The 21,213-nt window shown below is 39.8% G+C and overlaps 2 protein-coding genes across 3 annotated transcripts in view; both read left to right on the top strand.

The window, feature by feature from the left end:
* NALCN (sodium leak channel, non-selective) overlaps positions 1–21,213 on the top strand; it is an 897,007-nt gene that overhangs the window by 387,783 nt on the left and 488,011 nt on the right. The gene's annotated exons all lie outside the window — the stretch shown is intronic.
* On the top strand, positions 17,021–17,596 carry LOC309546707 (zinc finger BED domain-containing protein 4-like; the record flags this gene model as incomplete). Its single annotated transcript, XM_082246417.1, has 1 exon — positions 17,021–17,596. One exon carries the CDS (start codon positions 17,021–17,023, stop codon positions 17,594–17,596), a length of 576 nt encoding a protein of 191 aa, XP_082102543.1.

Here is a 21,213-nt window from a genome sequence, read left to right as displayed (position 1 = left end):
CTTTATTACAGTTTTAAAAAAAAAAAATCTGATCACTTTTATTGCTGTCACAAGCAATGTAAACATCCCTTGTGACAGCAATATGCAGTGACAGGTACACTTTATGGAGGGATCGAGGGTCTAAAAGACCCTAGACCCCTCCACTACACTTCCCTGTATGCAAAACGCCGAAAACGGCGTTTTTGCATACAGCCATTTTTCAAATTTGCCTCCTTTTGCAGCACACTAACCCGGAAGTGACGTCATGGAAGCCGTCTCCGGCATTGATCGGGACTCCCTCCAGCCGGCGAACACGCCAGCTGGGTGCTCGGGGAGCCCCAGTAAAAGCCGCGGGAGGGGGGGACCTCCCACCCCCAATGGCTTTACTTCTCTTTACCTAAAATAGGTTTTATATCTTCTTATCCCAGTAGTGTGCGTAGTCTCAGCAAATCAAGGGATGATAAAATGACAGGCCTTTGACAAGTAAAACCCACAGGGCATTAAATGTTTTGAACGGCACCTTCTACAATAGGAAAACTAAAATGATTTATTTGTGTTAATGCTAAATATTGTAAATACAAAGTCGTGTAAGAATTAAATTGCATTGGTGAATTTGACATACATCTTTTGACACATATACATAGAGTATATACACTAAATGCATACATAAATAATTACCATGCCCTTTAAAATCTAAGGTTCATTGCTGAAGATTACATGTGGTTGCTCCCATAGCCTTTGGCATTACCTATAAGGAGTCAGTCATTTTAATTTGCATGCATTATTGTGGCCTATTTAAAATAATAGGTTAAATTAGCATATGAGCAGGTTGTCCAGAAGCCCACCACTTCAGTCCCTGGATAACACAGCTTGAAATGAGCTGCTTAATACTCATAAGAGGATTTTATTGTTTGTACCGAGAGTCTAGAAGGACCAAAGAGCTAAATGTAAAGCTGTCTCAGCGTTGTATTCCCAGGGTGAAGCACATGCTGTAAATAAGATGCTATTAAGTATTCTCCTGATTATCATTATTTTGCACAAAATACTGATTGGGTTCAGTGCATCATTTCTAATAACTGCATATTCAGTACTGTAAAGCATATACAATATTGCTTGTCTTAAACAGATATGAAACATGTATGGTATGTTAAATACATTACTACTGTATTTTTATACTTTGCCCTAAAGCTGATATCCGGCCTTTGCAGTTTTTAAAATATTAAATGTAGTTTTGATGCAGCTAGTATAAATGCCTGAACTTATCACAAGTCTATAATTCACAACACATGGATTCTAAGGTTGAAAAAACAGCCAGAGAAGTCTTACATACACGTATTACCATTTGGCTTTGTGTATATTTGTTGTTGGGAAAAAGTAGTGCCTTCTCTTTTGAAAGCAATGGACCTTCTCTTGAAGAGGGTGGGCTGATGTCCTCAAATCAATGCTGTAAGCACCTATCTTGGGGCATATGGGCAGAGTGAATGCCTCTGCCTGGGGTCAAAGAATGCACACTTTGTAGACCTATTTGTTTTTGAACCTCTTATTTACATTGTTAGTGCTTACAAATGCTTAACAACAACTAGTATACGTACCTGAACCTGTTTTTAAGTGATTGTAAAGTCTCTGTTTTTTTTTTAAATTAACAAACATGTACTGCAGTGGATTTGTACAGAGAAGCCCAGATCCTCCTCTTCTTGGGTCCCTCTTTGGCTCTCCTGCCCCCCCCCCTCCTGTTGCCTGCTCCCTCAGCAAGCAGCTTGCTATGGGGCACCCAAGCCGAGCCACAGCTGCCTGTGCCCATTCAGACACAGAGCCTTGGCCCGGCCCCGGCTCCTTTCTCTTCTCATTGGATGACTAACTTTGATTGATATCAGTGGGAGCCAAGGGAGCCACGCTGCTGTCCCAGCCAAGGGGGAGGGGAGTCAACATAGGTGGCCACAGCAGCATTTGCCATTTAGTGCAAGTTCAGGTTTAACTTTTATAGCAGTAGAGAAAAATCAGGCCTTCTGCCTTGTCAAACAGAACTATGCTATATGGCAGATCTGTGTTAATCTCATAACTGGATAGAATGAAATACAAATCATATGGCAGGTAAAAGCGTGCATTAAATTATTTGTCAAAAGTGTTGCTTTTTCAGTTTTGGATAGACTAGGACCAGACTAGGCTAGGACAAGAACCCTTGCTCAATTGTTTTACTGCTATATGGACATCTGAAAGATGTACTCTCACTTTGTGTCCTGGTGATAACAGTTTCAGCAGACAGGAAGTGAGGGTAAATTTCTTAGCTCAATATAGAGGAAAACTGTTGTCACTGGGAGAGAAAGTAAGAGTCGGGGGGGAGGGGCTCTTAAAAGCTGGAGCTGGGCTTTAAACCTTTATTATACAGTATCTCTTGGAGACTGTATTGGTGAGATCTCTGTACATGAGTTCCTGGAGTCCTTGACGTGTCCATTAAATGGGATTTCCATACTTGTTTTTGGTATTTTTAGCTATTTTTATATGGAGACCAGGAGGTGGTGGAGCAATCAGACATGATAGGAATACTCAATTTACCAGTCTCGATTTTAGCCATCAAGGAAATATAGGAAAACCAGTGACTAACTTTACCTGCAACCTAAATCTGACTTTGGGGTGGCCTGGCCCTTTAAATACTCTAATGGGTCTGCCCTATTCTAGATACATGTAGCTTTGTTTCTGCTGGACCTAGTGGAGCAGCAATTTATTTTTCAGGTCTGGTCAGGTATATCCCTAAACCTAGGGGTTGACTGCTCCTGCCCGCTTGTGGAAGAAGCTTCAAGAAAAACAGTAGAGGATTAATCTTTGTACTGTGAATAATAATCTCACCTCAGCCAATCCCTGGGAAGAAGAACACAGAAGGAGGCTGGAGAGAAGATAAATGTTTGTGAAGTCCTGTTCAATACCCTGTTCCTTGGGGCCTCCTCCCCTGGGAGGCAGCCTTTGCTACTGAAGTTCTGTTGGCGTTAGGCCTCAGCGTGTGCTTGATTGAATGCCTGAAAGACATCTGATGGAGGAAAATACCTTAAGGAAGCTGGGCTGGAGAAGGACCCCCTTTCACTGAAGATTGTTACAGGGAAGCTGGTTGGAGAGCTGACTCTAGACATTGTAAGTAGAACCTTTGCCTAGAGCTTCATGTGTTCTTGTGTTTTGGGGTGTTAGATGCCAAGGGTAGCTACAAGGACTGGACTGTAAATGCTTTTACAGAGTCTCAGATGGACTGGCTGTTCCCGCTACCTCCAGAAATATTTAAATGTTGCTGCTTAAAGGATTTTTGATTGAGAATCTGTCCTCTTGTACCTGCTTGCATTTTTTTTTATCCTGTACCCTCACCACTCTCTCCTGTTCAAGTACTGCAAAAAAATCTGCAAAAAGACATTCTTAGACCGAGCCTGTGTGTGTCGGTGTGGTCTTGAACTGGTACCTGGCCTGGCAGCCTCTGAACAGATATGAGACATCTGTCTAGCTCGAATTGCCCCTTTGGGGGTGAGTGCAACACTACAAAATACTATGAATACTATTATGATTTTTTTTTCTTTCTCTGTTAAGTCATATATCATGTTGTATTTTTATAATCATTATTTAAACATGCATTATTTATATATTCACTTGGATAATATCAGAATGATAAGAATCAAAGTGTATTTATGCAAGCCATAGAAAAATTATCTCCTGTGAGTCAAGAAAATAAAAAGTGAACAGCTTAACTTCTTACCCTCTTCTTCCCTTGCCACCTCCCATATTACCGTGCACGCTGACTACCAATAAAGAACAGTGGGATGCAAGCCAGTCACACATCTTTTAGCAGCCATCGCCTTTCCAGTTCAGAAGTTGACAGCTTTAGTGTAGGTTCATTTACATATCTTAATGTTTTCACATTTCTGCCACTTGCAGTAACATTGCAGAATGCATGACAAGTTGCCAGTGCCAGTAGACATTGCTGCAGGAATAGTGACTAATGGCCATGAGGTATAGGCATAGTTCTGTAGTATAAGCTGCTTTGGGTAGCATAAATTAACAGACGGAGCAAAGGAGTAGTAAACAACGGAATTATTTGCATTTGAAGGAGACACAGCCCCAGGTGGCATTAGTTGAGAGAACATCCCGAATCTATATTCAGAAAGGCAATGCTGTCTACATCCTTATCCCTTAAAAGAGTATAAACATAGCTTCTTTTTTTATTTTATTTTTTTATTTTTAACAGTTGGAGAACTGTTGAGCTCAAAAACAGTGATTATACAGAATCACCCATTTATATCGTGCATTGAGAACATTTTGTTGCAGTTTATGTATATATTTTGCCTTGTCTTGACACAAAAACAGAATATAAATATTTATACCAAATGATCTCTGTGTAACCCCTTCAATATTACATTAACCAGAATTTAGTAAATAAAGTGCTACCACCCCAATACACCAACCTAAACTAACAATCAAATATATCTATAAATAATGTTGCTGCTCACACTGTGCTGTGCTTCTCACATCCATAATAGTCAATGTTACCAAAATAGTGCCGCACAACGACAGAAAAAATTATTACCACATATTCAATATATATAAAAACAAAAATACTTAAACATAAAATTGCCCATGCATCGATTTGCCCATGCAAGCTGAACAATTTGCAACAATTTTAGATAAACTAATCCAATCGGTGGTGTATAATGTGTATAAAATTGTGACTTGTCCTTCGTGAATTAAAATCAGAGGGTTCAACCACCACTGTTTTATTGCTGTCACGATGTATAAATAAAGTTCTTATCAAACGTATTCACTTCCCATATGGGATAACAACACTCCTCATAGTGCAAATCATCCGTGCTCACCTAATAAGTTGACTTATTAGGATCAATAGGTCATCGTGCACTTTCCCCTTTAATGGGTCTTAATAGGTTTCCTTGAGTGACCAGACTCCTGCGCTGCTCTTTCTTTTTTCAAATATCTTATTTATGCAAAGACGGATGAATCGGAGCAAGTAAATACAACACAGGTCAGTAGTTAACATACGGTGGCAACAAACACCAACAAAAGTACATCTGTAACAATGCAGCATAGTATAAAACATAGCAAGGCATACAGGTAGATGTAAGGCCACAACCGGAGCAAGGGCATGGGCCCTTAAGGCACAGAAAGACAACAGTCAATAAGGTGTAGTTGCTGCCTAATTAGTAGCATTTTCTAGGGTATTTTCCAAGAAGGATCGTGAGCAAGAGAAAGAGAGAGAAGAGAGCTAAAAGATACTGCTAGATTTTAGTGCCCATGTCATGAGAGTGCATTTTTCTGCTGTTTTAATACAATTACCATTGATTTAATATGGTAAAACACAATGTATAGCCTTTATTTTTTTTGAGTGGATTGGATGGTGGATTTGCCCTGGTCCAGGTATACCGTATCATTGCTGTGATAAGAAAGAGCAGTGCGACACAATCTCCCCCGACTATTAGTGACTGTATTCGCAAAATTTAAGAGGTTAATAAAATGGAGGACCTGCGTTTATCTGCACAATGCAAAAGGGAACTCTATGATAAAACTTGGGGGTTGTGGAATCTCTTTGCGCTTTCTGACAGAGGGCAAAACCTGTTATGCTCTGTGACTGCTGCTACTCCTAACTCATGATTATGGAGACTTAAGTCCACAGTGCACGCACCTAACTCACGCGTGCCTTCTCTCCCTCCCCCCCCTCCCTCTCTCTCTTTCATCCACACCTTCGCTCCCTTCACGTTTTCATATTGTAATATGGAACATGCCCTCTTTAACTGCAAGACAATAGCATAACTAATTGTGTAGCTCTAAGGGTACTTCCGGTGGTGCAATGATGTCACCAAGCTCCAATGTGTTTCATCATTCCCGCCATTACTTCATTAAAGGAAAACTGCTATCTTACTCCCTTAAATACCCACTAAGCCTAAAGTACATGACATGGATCACTCTTTCTTTATGTTTTTCTTTTTTTTTTATGACATACTCTACACATTTGACCAAGGCTCTTAACTTAGTTCCGGTATATTCCATATTCTCTACCTGTTTAATATGTCTACATTGTCAGTAAATGATATGCAGATTTTGTGCTAATGTGATCAGTAGCAGACAAATTGTAACAGCTAAAAAGGCATTTCATTTTAAAAAATAAATAGAAATCGGACTTTTCACGAAACAGAATCACCTTATATTGTTCCTAGAAAAAGAAGCATATTGTTGTAAAGACAATTACAATCTGTATTCTGTGCTGTTAATTTACAGGCTTATTTTGATTCAGGATACCTTTTAGCAGATGTGGTTTTAGCTGAACATTAGACTGCATGACATGAAGATGTAAAGAGGCTAGAACCATCCTGTATCACATTTTGGCATGAAGGCCTGCATTTCCCATTAGGTGACATTATCTGTTCATTTATGAGGAACATATGGAGTGGGGATCCCATAGGTTGCCTTCTTTGACATGCTGGAGTTTTTGATAAAGTACTTGCTAAAATTTTAAATTACCTTTGTTAATGGTGGTTATCGTCCAAAATTGCAAAATCGCTAACATGCTGCTTATTTTGCTGTATAAATTGCCAAGGTCATTATTACTGATCTAATGAAAAATTACTTTAATAAAAAAGAGGATACTGTCCAGAGATCACTAATTTGCACTTTTAGAGTTATGAACGGCTTTTCAACTGTTTCCTTAACACAAGAAAAATATTAGGTGCTTATTTATTTTTAGTATGTATCCTTTGTATTTGTCTCTTATATATATCGTATTTATCGGCATATAACACACACTTTTCCCTCCTGAAAATGGAGGAAAAAGCAACAGTGCGTGTTATACGCTGAAATAAGAAAACAAAAAAGGCCAGGAAGCAGCCCTGAGAGGTAGAAGGGGGCGGGCCAGGCCGAGAAGAAGGAAGGACGAGCTGTCATCGGAAGTCCTGCCTCCTATGCCGAGACATGTGACATCTATCATAGGAGCTGGGACTTCCGATGACAGCGATAGCTCTTCCTCCCTTCTCCTCGGCCCGGCCCACCCCCTTCTACCTCTCGGCGCTGCTTTCTGGCCTTTTTTAAAATTGATTTGGATAGTGTCACTGGTGCTGGCGAGTCTGCATTTAAGGACACTGCACTGACGAGGCTGCATTATGGGCACTGCGCTGTCAAGGCTGCATTTATGGGCACTGCGCTGGCGAGGCTGCATTTAAGGACACTACACTGGCGAGGCTGCATTTAAGGACACTGCACTGGCGAGGCTACATTTATGGGCACTGCACTGGCAATGCTGGATTTATGGGCACTGCGCTGGCAAGGCTGCATTTATGGGCACTGTGCTGGTGAGGCTGCATTGAGGGACACTGCGCTGGCGAGGCTGCATTGATGGACACTGCGCATGATGAGGCTGCATTCGTGAGCACTGCGCTGATGAGGCTGCATTCGTGGGCACTGCTCTGATGAGGCTGCATTCGTGGGCACTGGTGAGACTGCAATTGATTTTAAAAAAATGTTCTGAGTTCTAAGCTGTTTATTTTAAATTTCAGGTTTTTTCCTGAAATTTCTCTACTAAAATTTAGGAGCGTGTTATACGCCGGTGCGTGTTATAAGCTGATAAATACAGTATTTAGTATTTTGGATAACACACGCCCTCCAACATCAACAATATATGTATTCTAGCTTAGAGTTTGGCAAGCTATTGTATATGGTATTTCGTTTGGACCCATGAAGGATCATCCTGGTGTTTTCAGTGCCTGAACACATTTTTGCTAGCATGTATAAGGTAGAAGGGGGACCATCTCTGCAGGAAAGAAATGGGTCAGGGGGACATTAGAGAAGGAGTAGAACCCGATCATGTTGGACTGCTTTTGGGGGAAGGAACAGGGAAATACTTGCATTTTGTTATATAGTGGTTTAGGGGTGGAAGGGAGAGGAGACAGTAAAATGTAACACCCAGGATGGTACATTGTAAATTTACTGTTTCTGTTGTTTTATACAGAGCTACCAATATTGCAAAGATGCAAAAACAACAATACATCATATCTATTTCAAGTACACTTTGTTGAATGAGAGGATATTCTCTAGTTAGATAAAAAAATTTAGCAATACAGAACTACCGTGATCCCACCTAGCTGAAGGACAAGTATATTTTTATTGTCCAGGTAGTCTGCCTACATTTTTGATAGGCAGGTAAATATGAACTATTGCATATTAATATAGAGCTCTGTGCGCTGTGTAACATTTCTAGACTAGTCTTCCCTGCTTTATGAAAAAAGGCCTGTTGGTAATAGAGCTCTACAGCTCAAATTGAAATTTGTTCACGTAAGTGAATCAACTGAAATATGCAAATCCTTTAAATTACAGGTTTCTGAGATTCATTAAAACACTATGTGGTATTACAGACCAGTATGATTTTTAGGGACTACCACAGTAAAATGCTAACTTTGGCAGCTCATATTTTGTTTTGTAATTTATATTTTTTTTCTTTTAAAAGTAGCTTTGCATACAGACAGCAACAGCATCCAAATCCAATAATATTTGAAAGATATCATATTATATGTGTTTTCCTCCAGCAGTACGAGGTCTGCTTTGACTGGCATAAAGAAATTGACAGGAATTTTTATAGATATTGGCATGTGGTTTGATACAAATTTGCCAGCAGTAGGAATGTTTTTTCATCAGTGGGAACAGGCCCAAATTCTTGTGTTTTCCTACAGAAATGAGAGTGTCAGCCATTAAATGTATATTTGTAAAAACTGGACATTGGCTGGACATTTTGGCATCAGTGAGTACAGGTCTACCTGGTCTAGGTATTAAAGGATACGTTTACCTTTTGTTACATGTTACACCCATATTTAGCATGTAACTTGTAACATGTTACTTTGGAGCAGCCAACCTCTCCCCCTTTCACCACCCCTCCCATAAATTAATGAACTACAAGCCATGTCTGTCACCTTTGGCAGACTGCTCGTAGTTCACAGTGAACTGCAAGGGTGCTCTTGTTGTTCATTGATCCTTCCTACACTTCAGTAAATGTTTGCTCATATGTGAGCACCCTGACAGCTATCTCAAGAAGAGGTCCCTGCTAAAATCAAGCTTACTTGACCCCATGTTGCGGAAGTGCTAGAAATACATAATTATGCTCACATGCAGTAGGGCACAAGTACAAATGCTTCACTACTTTTGGTGATTTGGCAAGCACCATCAGTGTAATACTTCCTTGCTCTTTAGACACCAGCACTACAGTATTTCATGGTGAAATTATAAGCACCAGCAGTGCAGTACAAGCTGGTGAAATGGGTAGCACTAGTAGCATAATGCAACCATGTAGGCAGGCGCAGTCTACTTTCTCCACTGTAGGTGGCACTCACCTGCAGTGGCATTGCAGTTGGAGAAGTCAAAGAAATTTTCCAAGCCCTACACTTCCCCTCCTCATCAGGAACTTTTCCCTGCAGCTAGTCCTGTCACTACACTACCCACTTTCACAATGTGCACCAAGCCTGGGAGCCAGGGCCTTAAATATGCTCTGCCTGACTCAAGATGGCTGCAAGTCACATGGGGTGGCAGTATCCAACCGGATAGCTTACTCAGTGACTCAGGAAGGATCCAGTTCCTAAAAAAGTAATCATCTCAGCCCTTTTGAAGATGCTGTGGTCCAAAGCCCATTTCCAGATGCAGTTAGCAGGCTGCGTGAGAGGCATTTTCCAGATGTCCTGAAAACTACCCCAAAAAAGATGTTGTGTCTGTGGTAAATGCAGAATAAAGCGTGACACCCATTTTTTTTTCCTTCCTGTCCTGACCAACCTGGCCTCTGCACCAAGGACTGCTTCCGTTGCTTCCACACCAGAGTGAACTATTAGTCTAGGGTACAGCATAGCAAAGTATAGAAGTATAGGAGTCCACACAATTCTGCACAAGACGTTACAAAAAAAAAAGTTGTTTTATTGAGTTAATGCTATGTTTTTACTGTGTGTTATTGTTAATTGTTGGTTGTTTTGCAGGAATGGCAATTAGTTGCCACAAGTCTTTGGAAAATGAAAGAAAGAAAATGAAAACTTATTTTTATTCTCTTTTTTTTCATTTTTTAAAACCTTGTGACGAAAAATGAGATTTGCAAAATTCTCACCATGCCTCTTATCAAATATCTTGGAGTGTCTACTTTCTGTTAATGGGCCATTTGGAGAGTGTTTGTCTTGGCATTTGAAGGCCTCCAAAACTGTGATAGATAATCAGGAATTCAAATGCACAATTCATGCCCTTTGAAAACCTGAAGGTGCTCATTGGATTTTGAGTCCCCGTACATGGCTAGGCGCCCAAAAAGTCTCACATATGGCTTCCCTATACTCAGGACAAGTAGCAGAATGTATTTTAGGGTGTAATTCCATGTATACTCATAATGTGTGTGAGAAATATCTCAGTAAAGTGACAACTTTGTGTAGAATTTTTTTTTCAAAAAGATTGTGGCAAAAAAATAAGATCCTCCAAAGACTCAACATGCATCTTAGCAAATACTTTGGGGTGTCTATTTTTTTACTGTTCTGGTATTTTAAAGCCTCCAAAAATGTGATAGGTAGTCAGGAAATCCAATGCGTAATTCATGCCCCCTGAAAGCCTGAAAGTCCTCATTGGATTTTGGGCTCCTGTATGTGGCTAAGCTGCCAAAAAGTCTCTCACATGTGGTATCCCTATACTCAAGGAAGTAGCAAAATGTGTTATGGGGTGTAAATCCACATACTGTATACCCATGGCATGTGTACAAAATATACCATTAAATTGACAACTTTGTATAAAAAAAAAAAAAAAAACTTTTTTTGCAATTTCCCAAAAACTTGTGACAAAAAAATCTTCCATGTACTCAACATGCCTCTCAGAAAGTACCTTGGGGTGTCTACTTTTCAAAAAAGGGGCCATGGGGGGGGGGGTGTTTGTACTGTCCTTAAATTTTAGCTCCTCAAAAAATGTGATAGGCAGTGAGAAAGGCAGAGCTTCTAAAAACCTGCCCAAAATGCCAGTATATATACCATAATTTGTAGACACTATAACTTTCACACAGACCATTTAATAGACACTTATTGGGATTTTTTTTTACCAAAGACATGTAGCAGAATACATTTTGGCCTAAATTTATCAAGCAATTTGATTTTATTGGATGTGTTTTATAACAGAAAGTAGAAAATATATTTTTTTTTCAAAATGTTTTGTTTATATAATAAATTAAAAACACAGTGGTGATCAAATACCACCAAAAGAAAGCTCTATTTGTTAAAAAAAATATATAAATTTTATTTGGGTACAGTGTTGCATGACCAAGCAATTACCAGTTAAAATAATACAGTGCTACATGCATATATACATTTATTTTTTAATGTAGATGGGTTGCCTGTAGATGGCTTTATATTTTTAACTGCAGTGTACATATATTTCAACACTTGTACATTATGGATACCAAAATATTTTATCGTAACCTTTAGACTGCATAAGCTGAATAGTATATGTGCAGTATATGTGCAGACTAGATGACAAGCACACATATTTTGACTTATTGACCATCACTTACACTGCCCTTAGGGCACCTCAACAAATCTGTTTAATTTGTTGCTTTTTATATTCTAGCCATTATTTGATGAAGAAATATCTGTCAAACTAACATAGTCTTGAAAGTTCTGATGATATCACTGAGAAATTATTAAACATTCTAGCATTTATGAACTTGCTAATCATTATTCCGTTATAAAGGCTTGGATGTTTTAGGGTTGTTTTTTTTTTTTTTTTTTACAAGGGTGTCTTTTTGTTTATATCGGGACACCTAACTACTCAACTCTCCAAGGTGAAAATTCAGATTCAAGATTTTGACATGTGCAGCTTCTTTTCTGCTTCTGATAAAAGTAAGCCATCTGGTAGTTTAATATTCTGGGACCATGTGCATAGCATCAAATAATTGCTTTGAAACACTTGCGCACCCAAGCAGTGTTTTGTTGTTTATTTGGTTTCTGCAAAGAAAGAATACAGCTTTATATATACTGTAGAAAGCACATTTAATACACTTATGGTCGCTTTTAATTGAAATTATCAATAGCTTTCATACAGACCAGCATATTTTTGTTGATTCCTCCTAGAAACCCAGTTAACCACTTAAGCCCCGGAGGATTTGGCTGCTAAAAGACCAGGGGGTATTTTGCGATTCGGCACCGCGTGATTTTAACGGACAATTGCGCGGTTGTGCGACGCTATACCTAAATGAATTTGACATCCTTTTTTCCCACAAACAGAGCTTTCTTTTGGTGGTATTTGATCACCTGTGCGATTTTTTGATCATGCGCTATAAACAATAAAAAAGAGCGTAAATTTTGCAAAAATGACAATATTTTTCACATTTTTTTATATGAAATTCCCCCCAAAAAAAAATGTAAAAATCAAAATTTTTTAACATTTTCAGCCAATTTGTTTTATGCTACATATGTTTGGTAAAAAAAATCGCAAAAAGCTTATTTTTATTAGTTTGCGCAAAAGTTATCGCGTTTACTAACAAAGGGAAAGATTTTTGTCATTTTTGTTGTTTTTTTTTAACGCGTAATGGCAGCGATCTGCGATTTTTTTGCGGTACTGCGACATTGCAGCGGACAGATCGGACCCTTGACTGACATTTTTGACACTTTTGGGGTTACCAGTGACATTTCTACAGTAATCAGTGCTATACATATGCACTGTTACTGTAAAAATATACTGGTAGTGAAGGGGTTAACTTTATTTGAGAGGGAGGGGCTGTGTGTGTCCCTAGGGGCGTGATTCTTACTGTGATTGGCTGTGGCTTGAGCTGTAGGAACACTGATCAACGGTCCTACATTGTAGAACCGTGTGATCAGTGTTTCTACACCGGGGAGAATGACAGGTGGCTTGTTTACACAAGCCGCCTGACTTTCTCCCTCTCCCCCGACGATCGCCGAGTGACCGGCAGACATTGTGTCCGCCGGTCACACGCGCGGGGGGGTCCGTGAACCGCGCGGGATCGGGAGCGCGCCTCCGCGGGCGCGCGCTCGCTCCCCAGAACTTTACAGGCTAGCGATGTAGACCTACGTCGCTCTGCCTGTGAGGGGCTGACTGCCGCAGTAAATATACTGTGAGCAGACGGCAAGCGGTTAAACTGACTTCAACACATGCATTACATTAGAATTAAAGGCAAAAATGTTTGTTTTTTTTATGGATCGAGTAAGAGAGGGTATTATCCCTCCATAGTGAGGAAATCCCTGGTTGTCTTCAGGGTGAGCATGTCTAGTGCCCCCCATTGGAAGATTTCCCCCTTATTCCTGTTCTGGTGACAACTCAAAATTTGGGATTTTCTTTCACTTTCACTCTCAGTAAAAACAGTTAACAGGATAAATAGAGAGGGTAGATTTTCCTAACAGGGACACAGATAGCAATAAAAACCTGGCATGGGTTCTAATCCCTCTTCACACTATCCAAAACTTTGAAAAAAAAAGAAAAAAAATTACCTTTTGTTATAGTTTAACAGACATGCATCATAAGTACACAGTAAGTTCACTCACAACTGGTGTGTCAGTTTCAGGGGACCTAATAATTTCTCTTCCCCTAGAAAATAAGTATTAATTCTCATAAAGTGGCAGAAATCTACCAACATATTTGAATATATTTGTGTACATCAGCAACACTTTTATACTTGTAATGTAAGAAAAGCTCAGATAAGCCATATTACCTGTAAATAATTGTTTATGTATGTCCCCAAACTTAAAAAACAAATACCTTTAGAACAATAAACATGGCTTTTAAAATCACATGATCATTTTACCAGACTCTCCTTACTGATTCACTTTTTCAAGATTTTGATTACCCATTCTGTGACTTTACTCCTCATAGCACCTTCTATGTTGAATCTCTTGAGACTTAATGGAATCTCCAAAGTGGCTTACAGAAATAGACAGAAAGCTTGATGAGTTTCATTACCCTAGGGAAAGCACAGCTTTGTCTTCTATTTCTGAGCCATCCACCTTGCCATAAATTCAGTCATGAAGTAAATTACTACATGCCAAATGACACCAACAGCCAAAATAAAGTAGATGAAAGTCAAAATTATGTTTTTAGAACTTCAAAAACTCCTTAAAAGCATTTTCTAAGCAGAGATCCATTCCTCTGGGAGGGGCCGGAAGCGCCAATCTGAAAAACCTGCTAATGAATTTGCTATAGTGGCCTTTTCACATTCCTTAATTCCATAAAAAAAATATTTATAATGACATGAGGCAAGGCAATTCTTTCCACAGTATATAAATATAAGTTGCGCTAAAATGTGAAAAACATATGTGATAATGTAAAAGTGTCCAAAATAAAGTCCATGTATGAGTGAACAGCACGTCTGACGAGATTTTCTGTACAGATACCGCTTACCAAAGGCAAATGATAAATAGGCCCAAAGACTCCAAGGGGTCCACAGGAACCAGATGTCAGACGGACTCCGTATTTTGAGTGGTAATTCTTTCCACAGGGTGAATCCTGTCTATTCTCAAATTTGGTCTGGATCATCACTTAACTTCATCAAAGGTGTCATCAAAGGTCAAATCTCTGTCCTACTGGTTCTTTTAAAATACTGCCTCTCTCTCACTCTCTTGTGAAGGTATTTGTACATTGTATTGCTCTTATTATCCCTCCCTGTACACCCCCCCAGGGGCCCTATGCGACCTTAACCTGATACTGTTGATGCTTTAGAAACCACCCTTGAATCTATTAAGGGTATTTCGCTGTATACTTTTGGTGACAAGGTTGCCTTCCTGTTTGATTTTAACTCTGCTCCATGAGTTTTTGAGTTGGCGGCCTTAACATGTTCAGAACTTTTTCTTGTGTTACACAGAAACCAGGTTGCCTTGAGATCAAAGGCCCCTTCCTTTTCAAGGTAGTTTCTTCCTTTCACATTAACCAGGAGATTATACTTCATGTCCTGCTTTACGACATCCAAAATAGATTTTCCTCCATTGTCTGGATGTGGTATGCACTGTTCAAGTCTATCTCTTAGCTACAGCTCCTGTGGACAGTCTGACTCTCCTGAAGCTTCCCGTAGAGAAAACCCTGCTTCACGTTCCATTATTGCAAGGAGGACCCAGCACATCTTCATTTAAGCCTATAAACAAGGTTACCTTTTTCCCTGTCAATACACAATGCAGTAAATCAGTTAGTGCTTCCTGGGGTTTTAGGCATCATACATCTGTTCTCAGATTTGCAAGGCTGCCACCTGGTTTTCAGTTCACATTTGTTAAGTTTTACAAGGTAAACATTTAGGCCTCAGCTGATGCTGGGTTCTAGACATGTGCGATTTGTTTCTTAACAAATTGATTTTCATACAAACTTGTAAGTATTCGGACATTCGGATCAATCTGTACATCCGAATAGGTAAAAGAACGAAAATACGACAATTACGAAATTCCAAGCAGGCAAAATAATGGAAACTCAAAATTCCGAACATATGAAAGAACGAAAATAGGAACTCCGAACAGATGAAAGAAATAAAATGAAAATGTCTCTATGGCGAATGATTTGCATTTCGTATTTTCGTTCATCTGTTTGAAATTTTGTATTCTGTTCTCGATCTTTCGAATGAGCGGTATTAGTGTATCCTAATATCTTTAGCCAATCAGCATAAAGCTTTTGTGTCTATGAGTCACGCTGTATTCCTGAGACAGGGTATTTTTTCTTTAGAATCAGTTGTTGGGGAGAGTGCTGAGTCATAGCGTAAGTAGTAGTACAGGACTTATTCGAAAAGGATTATTTATATATATTTCCTGCAATTGTAATTTTTTCCTTGTGTGTGACAGTGTGTATTTTTATAACCTTGCTGTCTGGGAGTTTTTTTGTTTTTTTAATTTAAAAAAAAAACACATTTTTTTGCAGTTGCATTTTTGATGGATAGATGGTGTTTTCATGTTTATGAGCATGGCCATTTTTAAGGCCCGGTAATACACCATCTTTATCCTTTTTTGAGCATTTTTTATCTGTTAATAATAATAATAATCTGTTAATAATGGATATCTCCAATTCCTCTCCCCATGAGGGAAGCAACAGAGGAAAATGTTGCTTCTGTTACAGTGAGAACCTCAAAAGAAGATAGGAGCAAAAGGCCAATTGTAACACCTGCTCTTTTTTACAAGAGAAGCTAGGCAATTCCCTCAAAGCCTGTTGCTAGTGGCCATAGTTATAGGCAGCCAAAAAGTGATATTTTTCATTTCGAGCAGGCAATTGCTCAAGATAAAAGCAAAGCCACCAACACCACAACTGCTAGCGGCAGCTTTACAGATAGAGGTGAAGAGGCAGATATTTTATAACCTGCTGCTAAAAATGACATACCTTTAAGTTCCACCCTTGAGGGTTTAGATTTACCATTGGGTTTAAATGTACAGGAAGAGGAATTACAAAAATATCAAAAGTGTAGTCCAGCAGATGATATTGATCCTGTGTCACCTCTGTTATTTTTACCCACAGAAACATTGCTCCGGAAGCTATTTAAAGTCATCACCCTGAACAAATGGTAGTACATTCTTCGCCACCCAGTGGCAGTGGCAAGCGGCAGTCAAAAGTATGGGAGCATTTTGTTTCGCTTGGAGATGGTTGCCTAGCCAAGTGCAAACTATGTGGCAGGGAAGTGAGCCGTGGGAGAGTTTTAGGGCATCTCACTATTGCTGGGATGAATCATCATTTGCGCTCTGGCAGTTGCTCCTCAGTATATTGTACCCTCCCGTACTACATTCAGCCGTAATGTAATACCCTCTTTATTCAAATCATGTGTGCAGGCACTGAAAGAGAAGTTGGGCAGAGCTGCTGACCAGTCTGTGCATTTTACCTCCGACTTGTGGAGTGCTTCCAGTGGCCAGCGTGTCTTTTTATCATTGACTGCGCACTGGTGGACACCCACTGTGTCAGAACATATAAAACCAAACCAGGGGCAAGAAACACAGGAGCTGGGGCAGTAAATCTTAATCAGTGGCATCGTTCCTTCCTCTTGCATGCAGAGGTTATGGACCAGCAACACAGTGCTCAAAATATTTTGTGTGCACTACAAAAAATGGTGGAGGGGTGGCTTGAAGACCAAGCAAGCATGCAGCCAAAGTTAGGGTTTGTGGGAACAGATGGACCAGAAAATATGATTAAGGATCTGCGTGATGGGCGATTTGTAGGAGTCCGCTGCTTGGCACATGTCCTGCATCTTGTTGTTAAGGCTGCTCTGGATGATGACAGTAGTCGAAAGTTGTCAGCAGTCCAGGAATCCTGTCATAAGATAGCAGGTCATTTTCACAGAAGTGTCAAAGATGACCACATATTCAGATCCAAGCAGAGTATGGCTGGCCTTACTCAGCACCGTTTTAAGCAGGACATGGGCACTCGGTGGAATTCAACATTAGAAATGCTTGAGAGAATACTTGAGCAACAAAAGACAATTCACGCCATGTCCAATGAACATTTTATAGGTATAGCTAGACCACTGAGCAGGGAGGAGTGGACAATAATTGGTCAGTTGGTGGCAGTGCTTAGTCCCTTCATAGAAAGCTTGAGCAAAAAGAATGCAAGTTTGGCTCAAGTTATCCTCCTATTCACACAACTTGGCAATAAGCTGGAGGGCTTTCTGAACAATATACTGTAGAGCTGTTGCCTGGTGGCCATTTAGTTACAGACATTGCTGCACTTCTAAGGAGGCTTAGGGGTCAACTAACCCGAAGGATTAACGAGTTCCTAGAAACTTGCCCTCAGCTAATGCTTGCCTCAATGTGCGATCCTCCGGAGCAATTTACTAACCACCTGGAGGGATAAATTAATTGAGAGGGTGTGTGACAGGCAAAGACAATTGTGTATGCCACTAGACGTGGATGAAGAAGAAGAACTGGAGAAGCCTGCTGATGATACTGTGTCAACAACACCTATCAGTATAAGCACCACCACTGTTCCGTGCACAACCAGAGCAGATGAGTTTTGGGCTATGACATTAGATAATTTGATTGGAACCACGCGAAACAAAGTAGTATCTCAGATACAGTAAAGGCTCATCTTTCTGAGCCACATTTGCCCCCTACTATTGATCCTTTACAATATTGGGATGAAAATAGGAGGATTTGGCCTGCTTCTTTCCAGCCCCCCCAACCTCACTCTAAAGCGAAGGGGTATTTTCCATCACTGGAAATATTTTCTTCCTGCAGTGATCACAACTGGCTCAACAGCTGATGGAGCAGATGGCATTTCTGAAAGTAAACCTGCCAAAACTGGGATACCCTGCCCTAAACCTTGATACTGATTTACTGTGCTACTTTGTCTTCTACCTCTATTTTGTAACATAAGTCTATTTTTAGTTCAATGTGTTCCAAGATTAGATGCCAAATAAAAAATACAACAAAACCAAAACCAAATATAGTGCAGGACAGGTCATGATGATATTATCTATCCAAAATGAAAGTAATATGTTTAATGTATAAAAGTTATCACTCACTCACAAAGTAGAGACTGAAAGAGCCTGGGAAGCTGGGATCAGCCTCATGGTATTATTCAATGGTCTCTTTTGGGCTTTATATCTTTACCTTTCTTTTATTTGGTTGGGATTGGGAAATCATCCCATCTCTAGCAGTTCAAAAAATATTTAGATAAGTAAAATCGTTGGGCAAGAATTGATTTCAGACCACTTGAGATGGACCTGCCTCGCGTTTGCCACACAAAAAAGTAAGACGTAAACCCAAAAAGAGACCATTGAATAATACCATGAGGCGGATCCCAGCTTCCCAGGCTCTCTTAGCCTCTACTTTGAGAGTGATAACTTTCATATACATAGTCCTTTCATTTTGGATAGATGTCATGACCTGCACTATATTTGGTTTTGTTGTAATTTTTATTTTGCATGTATTCTAATCCTAGAATCGGTTGAATTGAAGTAGATCTAATCATTCATGTGAATAATTGATCTAAATTACCCACCAGTTGAGAGATTGTTCATTCAACCCAAGTTGAGGTTTGTTTGTTAATAACTTATTTATTAATATTTGTATGGAGTTTTCATTCAAGTGTTTGAAGTTGCTATTGCTATACATATGCATAACTCCCTGGAAACCCATACTCTCACAAAAAGTGGTATTTCTTTCTATTTTATTCTCTTACTGTGTCTACGGTATTGCAAATGAAGACTGCTGCTACCATCTGGGAGAAAATCAGTAGGCATTGGTGATGTCACTCTGTTAGAAGACCTATACCCACACTATGGGATTAAAGCATTGAAAAGATTTTTCCTACTGCACACACAAACAAAGTGAGTAGCTCATCAATTTTATCCTTATTCCCCTTCCATCATTTCATTAATCATTTCTGTTTATTTATCTAACTCTCTCTCTTCATTTCACAGTTTATTGAAAATACCGCTAGACTTTGATGTGGATGAGAAACAACGAGACAGATTTATATATGAGTCATCAAGAACTTCACAGGTAAGTATTAACAGTGCACACTACTTAAAGGATGTATATATGCACTGATACCAACCAATGCAAGTATTGGCGCAGAATGCTGATACTGAGCACTTAAGCAAGTACTCCTTCCAAAACCGGAACTTCTGGTCAAAGGGAGATTTTTTCCAATCTCACTGAAGGCAGGAAGATCGTGATTCGGAAAATCTCCCTCTGGCCTGCTGTGCTGTGAGGGAGCAGGGAACTGGCTTCCCAACCAATCAGGAAGATGGGCAGTGGCTCCCTTAAGGCCCAGTAGGTCAGAAGGAGTTTTTTTCCTGATCTCTCTGCCGTCGCAAAGATTGAAAAAAGATCCCCTAGTTAGGAGGTGTTCCTTAAAAAGAAACCTCATAAAGTTTACAGTAAGTTTATAAACTTTAATTACATACTTTAAAAAGTTGTCTTGTTTTATTTCAGATTGCATAGTTGTGTAAACATGTTTGCTTGCTGGTTTAAAAAAAAAAAAGTGATGCATGTCCCTTTAAAATCAAGACCATTGTGCTAAATATAAAAGATAAATACACACACAGGTCAATACTAAATATTTACATTTCAGCTAGTTTGGACTACAATATAAAATTATCTTGGAAAATTAAATTTTAAAAGAACATTAAGAGCAGTGGGGCACCATAAAAGCTAAATCTGAATGAATAACTTTAACTATTGTGGACTTAGAGTGCGAAGTTGTGAATGATTACCATGTGTGATAAGGAATTATTAATTAACCAGCTATATGATGTATTGTAAAATAACACATAATAATAATCATTAATATAATCATGAAAGTATGCTTTATTAAACAATAATTGCTTTTATTTACACTTACAAACGGTTTTCAAAAAGTAGCAAACAAAACGTATGTATTACTAGAAATAAAAAAAAATTGTATTTTTAAAAAAACATAATTAAAAAAAATTTAAATAAAAATAGTTTGGGGTAACGACCCTTCCTGTGATGAGGTTAGCTGCCTTGCCTTGGGTCCTTGGGCGGATGAAGCCTTCAGGTTTCACTTTCAGAGGGTGCTCTGATGCTTTGTGATGTGGAGGAGCTCTCAGGCAATGGAGCATTCTGCCTGGAAATTGATTCCAGTAAAGAAAGTCTAATTTGCTCCATCGCCTGGTTTTGCTGCAGGTTTACCCAGGACAACATTAATTCAAAATGGTCAGTCTGTTGTCTGCCTATCAGATGAGTGGCCCGGGTTAGCCTTCATATGTCACGTGACATCCTCCTGTTTTCACTTGACAGCCTCCTGGCTTCTGTAAGCACCCTCTGTAGAAGTTCCTGGAAGTTGCTGGGCCAGGCAGTAGAGCAGTAGGTGGCATCTGGGCAGGAGGCGGCAACAGCTTGGCTCCTGCAGTACAGGCACACTGGTGGGGGCAGCATCAGAGACTGGTGGCAGGATGAGGAGAGAACCTTGGCCCATGTCCTCCTCCTGTGGCCATTGGGAGAAGGCAGGAGTCTGGGCATTCATAGGGACACAGCAGCGCTAAATAGTGTGCGGGAGCAGGAGCTGATGAAGTTAACTTTCAAAGTTAACCAGCAGGTGATTGGCTGCTAGGGCCGCCTATCAAACAATCACCTGCTGGTTAACTTGGAAAGTTAACTTCAGCAGCTCTGTTCCCGTTCACTATTCAGAGTGGCTGTGTCTCCAGCTTTGTCTTCGGCTCTGTGTGCAGAATGGTTCTGCCTCCTGCTCTCTGCTCTGCTGTGATAAGTGACAGTGGAGAAGGCAGGGAGACAGAACCGGCACCTAAATGACGGGATTGCGGCGGTTCGGATG

This window comes from Pelophylax lessonae (genome assembly GCF_965119305.1).
Source record: "Pelophylax lessonae genome assembly, chromosome: 2".
NCBI classification, from domain to species: Eukaryota; Metazoa; Chordata; class Amphibia; order Anura; family Ranidae; genus Pelophylax; species Pelophylax lessonae.
The sequence above is the reverse complement of the archived record's forward strand: the minus strand, read 5'-3'. Positions and strand labels throughout refer to the sequence as shown.